The 14,491-nt window shown below is 41.6% G+C and overlaps 1 protein-coding gene across 1 annotated transcript; it reads left to right on the forward strand.

The window, feature by feature from the left end:
- The first annotated feature begins 601 nt into the window (after positions 1-601).
- Positions 602-14,357, forward strand: tmem276b (transmembrane protein 276b). Its single transcript, XM_047581271.1, has 4 exons — positions 602-1,287; positions 7,740-7,853; positions 10,120-10,257; positions 10,485-14,357. Exons 1-4 carry the CDS (start codon positions 891-893, stop codon positions 10,730-10,732), a joined length of 897 nt encoding a protein of 298 aa, XP_047437227.1. The 5' UTR covers positions 602-890; the 3' UTR covers positions 10,733-14,357.
- Positions 14,358-14,491: the final 134 nt, after the last annotated feature.

Genomic DNA, 14,491 nt, shown 5'->3' on the forward strand with positions numbered 1-14,491 from the left:
GATTCCAATAGACACAACTTAGGGATTGGAAGCTGTAAAATATATCATTTTTAAACGTTTCATTTAATTATAAAGGTCTGTAGGAGTATAATACATGTCAATTCCCTATGTTAGTCAGACTTCAGGCCCACATTTAAATAAAAATGAAATAAATAAGGAAAAAAGCAGCATCAGGATCTCAAAGTGTCACTTGTAATATTCAAAGAAATTATAGATTATTATTCTAGTATACACATCTGAGGGTTTACATTGCCTTTGTCCTATCCTGTTATAAACATTTAGTAGTTGGAGAGCTGGAATCACATCTTTAAAATCTACCCAAATAAACACATCACTAACACCAGAGCCGATTCTGTTCTGCGGGACGTTTTTTTACAGATTGCGGAAAAGTTGCACATGATGTAACTGTGCATCCTTTGCACCTGTGCTTTACGTGTTTACCGAATTTAAAAAAGAGCCCATTCAAGCGTTACAAATGACTACTCCCCCGCAGAGGAGCGCATTCCTGTCTGCTCCCCATCCCGCAACAAACCTGGAGGAGAGAGCGCGCAACTACATCACTGCCTCATCCCCCTCCTCCTCCTCCTCCTCCTCCTCCCCATCCTCCTCCTCCTCCTCCTCGCAGCGTTGGTCGCCATCCATCCCCTCTCCTCCTCCTGTACCATAACAGATGGTGGGAACAACATTGCATCCACCGGGTACCACAACAACAATAGACCGCAGCATCCAGTCCGGACGACGCTGGCCTTGCACCATCATGGTCCCGGTGCAGGACTGCGTGAGGCTGTGAGTGCCGTCGTGATTTGTTTCACGCGGTACCACCACCACCACCGCCACGGCCACGGAGGAACCTTCTTGCGACTGTTTGGGCTCTCCATCGAGCGGGGAAGATGGCCGCGATGAAAATATTAACCAGCACGGGGCTCTTCCTGGCTCTCTGCGCGCTGGGGCTGCTCGCCATGGCGATCTGCACCGACTACTGGTACGAGACGGACGCGCGGAGGCACCGGGAGAGGTGCAAAAACTATGCCAACAAGCGAAACGACCCGGGCTACATCTACATTTCGAACCACAACCTCCCCCTCCAGATGCCTCCAAAGAGCCTGGAGAGGAAAGGTAGCGGCCCGGACGCTGCTCCTCTCCTCAGGGGGAAGCGGCACTTTCTGGCCGCCGCGTCTGCCATGGAGTCCCACTGCAGCCGGCAGTATAACTCCACCATCTCCGGGCTTTGGAGGAAGTGTCACCGTTCGGGCTTCGACCTGGAGACCGAGGACCTCATCTACAAAGGTAAACAGGAGCAACCTGGCTTTTCTTGCGCGCACCAGGCCGCGATGCTCAGCGATGAGCTCACACCTCAGACACAGGAGCATCCAGAGGCCTCTGGCATTTACGCGTCTTTGTGCCTAGATTTCTGAGCTTGATTGATAAAAAAAAAAAAAAAATGTCCCCCTTTTAAAAGCGCACCTCTTTCATTTATTGGTGATTAAATAGTCTCCTCTCCACGCTCCGAGGCGAGATAATGACCAGCTTCAGTTCTCGAGATGTTGAGATAATGACCAGCTTCAGTTGTTATTTGGAACAATAGAGTCATATGTGAGAGACTAAAAACGGGTGGTGATGTGTTCACGGTCAATTTATTGCAAAATAAAAAAGAACAAAAAGAAGCCAAATCGTGGATAAATCTGCTTTGGATGATGGGATACAGCAAATCAGACAGCAAAACACATAAGCCCACCTCAGTGAAGAACGATGAGAAGCCATATTTCAGGCCTCGGTCCACTGATGACAAACCTGATCCAGGCTGTGGTTCTAAAGCTGAGTTTGTACAAAGCAGGAGGTTGTAACGACAGCGTAGAAAACAAACACAGGTGTGTTGATGTGCGGGATTCAGATCAGTCCAAACTGGGCAGAGATCAGCTTTAACGACAGTCTCCTGTCTCTCAAACTGAGTCTGAATATTGTCAATCACATCGTGTCATTTTGAAACGACCCGACACCTAGAAATTATTCTTTACTTCCCATTTGTTCTAATTCAACCAGTGAAATTTGTAAATTCACATCTTGTGAAGCATCAAGAAACATTTTATAAGATAAATCATGAAAGATGTTGAGTTATTGTCAAGATTCAAGATGTTTACTGTCACCCAGTCTCCCTCAATAACTACACCAAATAAATAAAAGAACAGCTCCTTACACGTGACGTATACTCCAATCAGGCATAACATTATGACCACCTTCCTAATATTATGTAGGTCTCTCATTGTGCCTCCAGAACAGCTGTGACTCATCAGAGAATGGACATGGACCTTCTGAGCGTGTCCTGGATTGTCTAGAAACAGGGTGTTGTTAGTGGGGGGTGTTTGTGTGTGTGTCTGTGCCAGGCTTTGCATGGTTTGCTGTGGGGTGGGGGTTTCTAGCCTGGTCTGGTCTGGTCTAGGTGGGTGCTACACGTCTAAGTAACGTCAACATGAATGAATCCAGGGTCCAAACGTTTCCCAGCAGAACAGTGAGCTGCCTCAGTCAGTGGTTTTAATCTTATGGCTGATTAGTGCATAGTGAGGTCTGTACCTCTCTGTCCCGTAGAGGTTTACTTCATGACATAACAGCTCATTAGGTCATAAAGTTTGTCGACTTGTCCCAGGAAGGTGTCGGGTCAGTTTTCTGCTCATTTAAAGTTTGAAGGCGAAGCTTCAGCGTTAAACTTGAACTGTACACGTTCATTTAGTCTCTGTTTAAAAGTCTTATCAGACTCATATCAGAGTATGAATCATTTAGATTTCATTCCGAGTGTAATTTAATCAATACAGTGACAAAGAAAATACATCTGCACACAGCTGGACAGTGACTCAACCAATGGTTGTCCGACAAATGCCTTAATGGCCGTTAACTGTTCAACCTTTAAAGTTGTCTCTCTCACAACAGATTCAATAGTTGCAACTTAAGCTTCTCTGACGACGGCCATTTTTAAAGGCCACGTTCTTAAGGAGCGAAACTTAAAAACGTGTTTCAGCTCCTCTTTTAATAACTCAGCTCTGATAACTTATCAGTGTCTCATCATATAATAGTTTTTTTTTCCCCCAGTTTATTTTGCGTATAAAGAGCCAGTGTTACTGCGTGGGTTTTTTTTACAGGCACTCCGGTTTCCTTCCACCCTCCGAAGACATGCTCGTTAGGCTAATTGGTGATTCTAAATTGACTCTAGGTGTGAATGTGAGTGCAAACGGTTGTTTGTCTCTGTGTTAGCCCTGACCCCAGTGGGTATAAGCACTAGTAGAAGATGAGATGATAAAGAGCCGGTATTATATAGGAACGAACGCCAGCTTGTAGCCACTGTACTTTGCCTTATTCACTACACTGAAGAGTAATCGTCACAAGAAACATCACCTTTAATCTCCACATGGAGGAGGTGGATCAGGTATGTGGTCACCTGGGTTAATATTGTGATCCGTTTGTACCCAAAAGTCAGAATTTCAGAGTTTCGAGTGGAAATTTTCTACCCAGATAGTCGTAGAATCCGTAGAAGCTCCTATAATATTCCATTTATTGGCACTTCTGATTAGTCTTTGTTGCATTAAATTGGACACACAGACAGTAGTTTTCCACATACATACATACAGAAGTTGTTCATGTGTTATTTGGGCCCAATGTCGCGCTAAAAACATCTAAAAACGGCTAAAAACAATAGTCTGCTAAAGCCAAAACAGGGCCCAACACCATGGTGGTAAACTGTGATTAATAGTTCTTCTACATTTAAAAAACAATTAAAACTTATGAATATTTTTTATAAATTTCTAGTAAAAAACTCATGATTTGGTTCAAGCTATTTGTTCCATTTACAATTTGTGCAACTTAAATCGTCTAAATTCAGTTCATGAAGACAGAGGAAACTTTCACACAACACATCAGTGCAGTGGAGAGAAACATCAGGTTTACTTGAGGGGACATCAGCCGGGACAGTTTGTCCGTCTTGGTGCACGTGGAAGAAGACAGACGGAGAACCCGCTCACATTGCTCAGCATTTATTATCTGCTGCAACACAAGCTAAGAGGCACCAGAACCCTCCAGCACCGAGAAACCACGAGCCTGGATGGAAAGGAGAAGGAGGAAGCACACATCAAACAAACCCTCAAGACATGTGGATATCCCAACTCGGCCTTCATCAAAGGCTCGAGAAGACATCCCAGAAAGTACAAGGGGAAGGAGCACTCAGGAGAATTTTCCAGGAAAACACCGCACTCCAGTTTATTTCAAACCTGGTAATACATTTAGACAAAAACAGGTCCACCCCAAAGACAAAACACCCAGAGACAAACAGAGTAATGGAGTTTATGCTGTTCAGTGAAGTGAGGAAACCAAACAGCCCGTCCAAAAACTTGTGGGCCAGCTCATCAGGGAACGGCTCCGCGGTCCACCTCCACCCGAAGGACAAAGGACACTCCTCTGAAGATGGAAATGTCCAAATCTTAGCCGGAGGAGACGGATGGTCTGAGAGAGGAGTGAAGAAAGGCATCGTCTAATCAGATATTATCTGCTATTCATTTACAATAGTACTGCATGTACTATCAGTCTTTGATTGATTTGACATTTTTCATACATATATATGTATTTTCCCACATAAATTTTAATTTCTTTCAATGCACATTAACCTGAAACCAACATATTATGGTAAAGGGACAGTACACTTGCACATGTTTGAAATAATAGGATTTAAACATGTATATCATTTGAATAACTTAATACTGAACTCAAAGTGATAATAATAATGTATATTTATAAACAGCACTGGGCCGAGTTTAATATATATCACATATAGTAGGAAGGTGGGGGGGGGGTCCCCATTCACACCCGGAGACTGGAGCCTCTGACTGATAATAGCCTGTTAGAGCATCATTCATAGGGACAGAGGACAGGGACTTGTTTTGTCTCATGTTAATTTGCACATTGCACTAAATGTCTTTGTGTTAGAAGATATAAGTCCAAGGCCTAGTAATGATTTCATACTGTGTCATTAATGTTTCGTACTTAAAGGAGCCAGATATGTGTTTATTTTGCACAGACACACTATATATATACATATTTGACTGCACCAGTTGCTGGTTATTTACAGAAACAAGTCAAGAAAGAAACACACAGCGTTTCCTATTTGAACCTCAAACGTCCCACCAGTCCCTTAGAACTGAAGAAGCTGCTCGGATGATTTGCTTCTTTTTTTTTTGGATAAACCGTGATCTGAATGACCAAGAGCCTTCTCAGACATCGTCTAACCGAACATCTAAGCCGCTCCGACGCTGCCACGTTCTGATTAGCATAAATGTGATTATGCCTCGTTAACGGTTTAAAGTCATAGTGGGACGAGATGTCAGCAGTTTTTAACGTCGTCTTTATCAAACATGTGCTCACAGCCACGTTCAGCGGAGGATAAATGCTGCAGTTTGCATGTTTGTCTATGGATATTAAAATCAAAGACATAGTGGACTTATTTTATCCACCGATACGAGGTTAAATGAACACAGTTTGAGATCAGTTTTGCGTGAGGTGTAAATTATTAGCAGATATTACTGTTAAATATGGTGCGTGGGATTGGAGCTCTACTCAGGCTAAAGGAGGGCTTTGATGTGCACCAAAACTACGACAAAGGCCTACCTGGTCGTACCTGAAGAGGAGCCACAGCACTAACAGAGGAGTAAAATAATCAGTCACAGTCTGTAGGTTCCCACGGTGACTCACAAGAGCTTTGAGCATTCAAGATAATTCAATATGTGTCAATAATCTGTGTGGATCCACCAGCAGTTTGGGAGTATTTAAATCATCAAGTGGCTGCCAGTAGCCTATCGATTATCCCCAGAGTTGTCTATTAGGCCTTTGTTTATCGACTAATAAGCAGAAACTTTTGAAGAACGTCTTTCGTAACGATGCCATCAAACAGAAGTTAAGATTTATTCGGTGTAATTAGGAAACGTGTTGTTTACTATAAGACGGAGTATGATTTAACTTCAGTGGCTTTTACTGATTGGAATTAGAAATTCAGCTGAAGAGAGATGCCATTCGCTTTCACATAAACACCTACTGCACATTTAGATACTCATATATACCTGTATACACCGATCAGCCACAACATTAAAACTACCGACAGGAGAAATAAATAACATTTACAACAATTCTGCTGGGAAACAGATGGTTTTCATAATGTGGATGTTATTCAGACATGTAGCCCCCACCTAGACCAGACCAGACACCCCCACCCAATAGCAATAACACTCCATGATGGCAGCACACACACAAAAAAGCTTTAGAAAAAAAAAACGAGAACAGCATAAGGTGTTGACCTGGCCTCCAAATTCACTAGATCCCAAACTGATCAAGTATCTGTGGGATGATCCACAGAGGCCCCTCCCCTCAACCCACAGGACCCAAAGGCCCCCCCTCCACTAACAACATCCTGTTTCCAGGCGCCACAAGACACCGTCAGAAAGCCCACATCCATTATCTGATGAGTCACAAGAGTTTTGGAGGCAACAAGGGGAGACCTACACATTATTAGGAAGGTGGTCATAATGTTATACCTGATCGGTGTATAGTGTATATATGAATAATAATATAAAATAATAATATAAAATGTGCAATATTGTTCACCGTAAACCAGTTGTCCTCTGTTAAGATGCTTGTGGACAGTATCTGTAATGAAATGAATGAATGAAGGATGTTTTTTGTGAAATGTGAAATATCAGTAGCACATGTACATGTCACATCCCTTTCCTGCCTCAATCAATCAATCAATCAATCAATCAATCAATCAATCAATTAATCAATCAATCAGTAATGCAGTGAAGGGCACAGAGTTACATTTCTACAGTAAAACGTATTGGGTCCCACACTGCTGACGTACACGTTCAGGCTTTTTAATTTTTCATTTTCAGCCTCTCTGATCATAATAATGGATGGATGTGAACATTGCTGTTGTTCTGTGTATTTTACACCAGTCGATGAAACTGCCATTGACTGAGCTCTTGTGTGGAAAGCTGAGGTACCAGTAGAAAGACGGATATGATGTCCTGTCATTTATTGGCTTTGCGTTATCGCAGCTTGTTGGGGAGAACACGGACTGAAACACAACTGGACGTAAAAACAACTCGTTGGATCTCAAAGACTCAAAGTCTTGAACTCACCAACATGAGTTAAAGTTCCCACAAACGTGAAGTTGAATGAATCTTCTATATTTGTTTTCTTTCTTTATTTTTAAATTAAAAAAATCACATGATTGTGCTGTCAGCTACTGTAGACAGTAAAGCCATAGTCTGTTAGGAGACTGATATAAAAAAAAAAGATGGATTACACTCTTGGGCTCCAAAAACCAAATGCAAAAATATGAACAGATTCATTTTCTTTTTTTAAAATCAGAACAATTAAGTTCTGTATGTGGCCTTCGCCGGATTAATTCATATCGCATATTGTTTCCTAATCCGCCCTTAATAACAATGTAGGAGTGGTTGGGAAAACAAGGTTAATAGGGCCAGCTCAGGAAAATTAAAACTCAGCGAGGGTGGAAAATAAATAAGAAGCTTTTCTGCCGGTTGTGTGTGAGCGTACGGACGTTATCTTGTGATTCCAGGAGTGGGCAAAGGTCCAGAATGACATTATTACTTCATTTTCACCTCTCGTACTTTCTTGAATTAATGCCATTTGTGCTCCAGTTATAATTGTCTCTGTGTTTTTTTTTTGTTTTTTGTTTTTTTAACCAGGAATAATTCAAAGATGTACCCCAGTCAAGTATCACTACTCTTCGTCCATCCTGCCACGAAATTTACCCGTCAACATCACAAAGACCATACGCCAGGACGAGTGGCACGCACTCCGTAAGTCTCAGAGCCTTTTGTTCGTCTTTGTGGGGTTGTTGGTTTAATGACTTGTATTTGTATTTAAGGGTTTAATAGTCTGGTATTTTCTTGTATGTTCACTGTAAAAAACTAAATTAAATAATAGCAAATAATCGATTGTTTAATTACCACTAGTTACTATCTGTTTGAAACTGGTGTTCCTCAGGGCATGATTTCGGGTCCTGTCATATTTTCTTTTTATTAAACATCATGTGCTGTGTAGTGGGAAGGCAGCGCAGTGTTGCTTGAAATTTGCAACATGTACTTCATGTAGTTACTTAAAGGAAATTAAAAGCCTACTCTTATCCTCTTTCACCTCTGTGAGTTTGTTTTAACCTGATTTAACTTATTGTTATTTGATTTAAGACACATTTCCTGTCTGGCTCAGTGTCAATCAGCTATTTTCAGAGTAATAGCTCCGAAGCTGCACCATTTCCTGCCTGCTCAGCACCAAACAGCAATCTCCATGCAGTTAGCGCCCTCTGGGGCTGGTGGAGACTCAAACGGAGCAAAAAAGGAAGTGATTTTTAAGCTACATACAGCCCAATGTGATCTCAACAGGACCGGACCAGTGACATAATACCACAATAATATATAATTTCCAGTGTTTCAGTGCAAAGAAGGACATGCACATAATGCCCCAACTGCAAATGGACAAATTACGATTACGTGACAATTTTGTGGAAGAATTGCACTTAATGTTTTCTATGTAATTTTTACACTTATATGTTTGACAGCCCGACTCTAGATGAAGGAGACTATGAGAACCTTCTCCCCCTAGTTATTTCCTTCACTGTCAGTGCTTCAATTTTATTTATCCTCCTGATTTGTCCTTAAAAAAAATAAATAAATAAACTGCAGACAAACACAAAAAGCAGATCAAAAATGAAACAGCTTTGAGAGTTGAAGGATAGCAGTTAAAATAAACTGAAATCCCATCATGCTTTGAACATATCTGTTTAGTTATTTATTTATTTGGTTTTCCAGGTATGCTAGGCATTTATGCAGAAACTCATGCTGTATTTCTGTTTCTCGTATTTATAATCCTTTGTTATAAAGCTGCTTTTTGTGACCATTTTTGAAAGTCACAGACTTCAGCTCTTTTATTTACTACTTCAGATTTCTCTCTGATATTTTAAGAATGCAATTACATTTACTCTTTTTTTACTCTTTTAAAAAACATATAACCGTTGCACTAGCCGGATTATTAACTTAAACAAGCATCATAACCACATGCTAGACTCTATTATCTCTTCATCTGCTTATTTCTGATTTATTTGAAACGTTATATTTACCAGTTTTGAGATGGATGTAACTTTAGAAGCTTTTTTCTCTTCTTACCTCGTGACCAGAGGTTTCCAGGTCATCATCACTGTCTTTTACCACGTCTTATCTGAGGACATTAGGTCAGACACATCTGTGTCTTGTTTCAAATCTCCCTCTCCTTAAAACACTTGCACGGGCTTATGTTTCTTACTTGATATTTTTGTGCAGAGAGTTGACCTTGGATTGCATCAGAACGGATTTGCAGCAGGATGTACGAGCCCTTTAATCTCTCTGCCTCCGGGTTTGATGTTTTATATTCAGTACAGGTGTTACAGCGTGTTAACGGAGATGTCAAGCACACGCGTGTCTGTTGTTTGCTTTAAGACTGACAGGTTCCTTGTTGTATTCTGGTGTGATTTGTTCCGCCATGCAAAAAAACAAGAAAAATAATCACTGAAATGAGCAAAATGATCAGGAGAACACGAGAAACGAGTCATTGGAACCTGCAGATATCTCATAAACTGCTGCTTTCAGATTAAAAACAATCAGATTTTGCTTTATCTTAGTTAGATCTAAGTTTTTACAGTGCAGAACATTGTCTGAGCTCCTACGCTGTTATCATTATCATGCAGCACAATTTTATCCTTCATTGATGCTCGTTGGCCATCGTGTAATTTAATCATTTAAGAATAATTTCCTATATGATTCCCAAGAGAGGCACGTCATTTAATTAATTAGTTAACTTCCTCTTCTTGCAGTAAGTGTGCTGGATATGAAGAAATGTGAAAAGACAGCTATACATAAGTAATGAACGCAGGGGATTCATCGTTACTTATTTCTGCTATAATAATGCCAAATTATGTTCTTGTTATAAAAAAAAATGTAAATTCTTTGATAGACACCATAGATGAGAGATTTTTAACCCAGTTTGTACATTGATCTTTTTATTGTCGTGTGACGTTTTCGTTTCTGCCTACAGATCTAAGAAGAATGACGGCCGGCTTTGTGGGCATGGCCGTGTCCATCATTCTTTTTGGCTGGATCATTGGAGTGCTGGGATGCTGCCAGCAGCATGATCTCATGCAATATGTAGCTGGGCTACTCTTTCTCATGGGAGGTACTGTGAGAGCACATATGCCCACGTCCACACACAAGCATGCATCCGATTTTTTACTCCTACTTTCTGTGTTTATTTGGTGGCGGCTGAGAGCAGCTTTGTGTTAACATGAGATAGCGGATCGATGCCGCGCCGTAACATGATTCTGGTTCCTGCAGTAGGCAGCGCATGTAGGAATTTAGTGATCGATCGGGAGCCATTTTAACCCGTGTGTTCTGGTCACACAGGAACGTGCTGCATCATCTCCTTGTGCACATGCGTGGCGGGGATCAACTTTGAGCTGTCGCGCTACCCCCGCTCCATGTACGGCCTCCCTGAAGACATTAGCCATGGCTATGGCTGGTCCATGTTCTGTGCCTGGGGGGGCCTTGGCCTCACGTTGCTGGCCGGCTTCCTCTGCACCCTGGCCCCCTCCCTGAGCACGCCGGCTCGCACGACGACCCACAAGCCGAGGCAGGAGAACGGAACCGTGTGACGGAGGCGCCTAAAAGCGACTGACCCACCGGACCCACCCGCCCCCGGCCTCACCCCCTCCTCCCCCGTCCTCCCCCTCCGTCCTCCAACCTTGATGTTTAACTCTGAAACAGCTTTTGTCTGATCACCATCTCACCGACACCGCCCTCCTCCTCCTCCTCCTCCTCCTCCTCCTCCTCTTCCTCCTCCACCCAAAGTGTTCAGCGTGCCTGAGTTGGGAACGAAGGAGCAAAGCAACGACGAACGGGACGTCACGCCGACAGTAACACACGACCCGGGGGGGCGCGCCTCTCATAGCACAAATAAGACGTTTCGATTTCTGACGTGCTGACTTTACGACCTGAAGGTGACTGTTTTCTCTGAGCAGAATTTGTCTTAACATGGTGCTCTCTTAAAGACACACACATAAACACACACAAAAGCAGCAGCAGCAGCAGCTTCTCCACACACACACACACACACACACACACACACACACACACACACACACACACACTGAATTTACTCCGGACGAATCACGAGAGTAATCCTCCGAAACACACAAGCATCAGGCCAGAGCATCCCGTCGGCGTTCCTCTTTCAGTCGAGTGACGTGTGCTGTGTAAATGTTCGTAATGAAGAAAAAAACAAACGACAACAACAAAAAAAAAAATTAAAAAACAAAGACTGCCCAACGCTTACGTCTGGTGTAGCGCACTAACCGAAACGAAACACCCCCCTCATCACCACCATCACCATCACCATCACCACCACCACCACCACCGGGCGGCGTACAGAGGGAACAAAATCCAGAGCAAAGTATTTCAAGTGAAGAGATTGTATATGTACAAATGCATCTCTGTGTAGATTCAGATCATCATCTGTGTGGATTTTATTTATTTATTTATTTTTTTTTTTTGTGAGGAGCGAAAAAGAAGCCATGACAAGAATCAGTAACAGAGGAGCTGTTCACCCTTAACATGAGTCGGCCTTTTTTTATTCCCAGTGTAAAACTCTGAATACAAGTTTAGAGGCAAAAGAATAAAATGATCCAAATAAAAATACAAGCACAAGCTACAAATACCGCCCCCCCTCCAAAAAAACAAAAAAATATATATATCTATGTATAGCAACATATATATAACAAAAATACCCTAAAATCTGACTCTGGAATTAAAGAAATTAGGACAATTTAGTTTGTGATTGACACCGTTTTAATACATTTGAAATCATTATAGGTGTGTGAAGTGGCATCTTTAAAAAAAAATAAAAAAAAATAATAGAATAAAAAAGGTAAAAAACAGTATTGGTACATCCATAACATATGTTATTTTTTAAATTATATGTTTTAAATTTATGTGACTCAATCTGGTTTTTAAAAAAGAAATAAGATTAAAATCCATTTAGGCAGTGATGTATCTAAAAAGTTGCATCAGATGTTTTTTTTTTTTTTTTTATGAATTAATCACACGTGGAAAATCAAGCTGTAAATCTTTATATTTTTAAGTGTCTTCTTCATGGATGCTACCGCGCCTTAAATTCCCACCACACATCAGTGACATACCCCAGTGTTTGTGTACTAAGCTACGCAGTTGTGTATGTGGTAGTGTGTAGTATGGGACTAGATGTCATGAAAGGTTTTTGAAAATGGAAACTTGTTCAGATGATTCTCCTCGATAATAACTAGCAGCAGCCATTTTTTTTTTTAAATTATTATTATTATCGTTTATTTTTCTAGTCGTGCTCTTCTTTTGGTCCCCTACGGTCGTTACAACTCATTTATTTTTTAAAATCACGAGAATATTACAGCCATGTGTGATTTTATATACGTGTTGATTGCCTGAGATGAGATATTCTATCAGCTATGTCAATTAACTTTCTTAGAAACAAAAAAGAAAAAGAAGAAAAAAGAAGAGGTGTTGTGCGTGTGTCAAACAACACTGTGCGTGATGTTCAGTCCTTTTCACCGTCACATGACATTAGGGAGGAAAATTAACTGAGGCATGATTGAAAACTGTATCTTCAGTGTCTTGTTGTATCTTTGCACTTTGCCGCGTCTCATAGAGGTCGGTGAAGGGGAGGGGAGGGGAGGGGGCGCGTGGCGTGGCGTGGCGTGGGGGGGGTGGGCGGATGATCGGAGCATGTGATGAGCACCCCAGTCGTGTCTTTTTACAGAAAAGAGTTCGGGTTCATGCCATGTTGTGTGTTCAGGGTCAGTCGGTCTCTGGCTCTTATTGTGAAATTATCTATGCCAGGAAGTGGGACAGTATTTATATCTGTGGTCGTTACACTGGCAGTGGACAGAATGCGAATCTGTTTGGTGTGTGTGTTTTTTTTTATTATTATTATTTTATTTATTTTTTTTAAAATTCACGGCCAAACTGAAATGCAGTCATGTGCACCGATCAGCCAGAACATTAAGACCACTGACAGTTCAAAGTTCTGCTGGGAAACTTTTGGACCTGGTTTTCATTTGCGTGGATGTTACTTAGACATGTAGCACCCACCTAAACCAGACCAGGCCCCCCACCCCACCCTATAGCAATGACACAATAAACAGTGTTGACCAGTTTCAAGAATTTTTGTCAAGCAAAAACAGCTTGAAGCGTTGGCAGATTTGATTCGATTGAATATACGAATATTTTGCTTCTTTCTAGTAATGCTGTTTTTGCCGCTCTTTTGTGTCCACTCTCTGATGAGGACGGACACATGCATTAAATGGGAGCTTCTGCAGGTGTGCAGGTCTTTTCTACAGCTTTTCATTCTCTGACACAACTGTGCAACCTGCGCAACATCAGGAAGGTGGTCATAATGTTCTGCCCGGTCGGCGTTTTGCGTCGCTGTACAGCAGTGAGCTGTAACGTAGAAGTACTTGGTGCAAGTATAACGTGTTGTTAGGACTGAAGCACAATTGCACACACGACTCTTAAAAAAAAAAAGAAAAGTTTTTTGTGTATCAGTTAAAAGGTGGGATAATCTGACTTTTCTAGTACTGACGTGCCGCCGCTGCGCACACGATGCAGTGCAGTCAAAAAGCATTAAAAGAGAAACTCCCAAAGCACACGTTAAACCCCCGTCCCGCCTTCCTTCCCTTCATATCTCAACTAGTCGAGCTCGACGTCATGCCAGTGTCCGTGAACCGAAAGCTCAACACCGTAGACGGAGCAGTAGCACGCAGTAGCAACCTTTACAAAGACGCCACAAAACAACAAAACTTCTAGAGAGCGGACGAGGCCGTGCACGGTTTGTAAGGGGCGGCGTTTGAAATGGTTGTAAAATCCCTCGAGCGGCAACTTCCTGTGTTTCATGAGGAACTTTAGAAATGTACCCTGTGCAACGAGAGAGATGCCCTGTGAAAGAAAAAGAAAAGAAAAAAAACAAAAAAGAAACGCCACCGTTCAGATTGGTGGCAACTTTGTTTCAGTAGCACAGCTATTATTTTCTACGAGTCATTTATACTGGTTCCATCCACCTCAGATGTTATGTGGGGATTAAAAAAAAAACAAAAAAACAAACAAAGAAGAAGAATAAAAAAAGACATTACAGTCTTGCATGATCTCATTACAGTTAGTTTCTTTCAATATACTACAAACTTGTGTCCATTTTTAATTAATTTATTTTACTGAAATAAAATATGTAATTATTAATGCGGTGTTTGTGTCTGAATTCTGCAGATTTGTTTCGTTGCCACTTATGTTTCAGCTTCTTTTTTTGTGTTTTAACCCTCAGGCATCCTTTTAATTTATCAGCCTCTTGTAACGTTAGCGAACAAAAACGTCCA

The sequence above is a fragment of the Mugil cephalus genome, chromosome 3 (genome assembly GCF_022458985.1).
Source record: "Mugil cephalus isolate CIBA_MC_2020 chromosome 3, CIBA_Mcephalus_1.1, whole genome shotgun sequence".
NCBI lineage: Eukaryota > Metazoa > Chordata > Actinopteri > Mugiliformes > Mugilidae > Mugil > Mugil cephalus.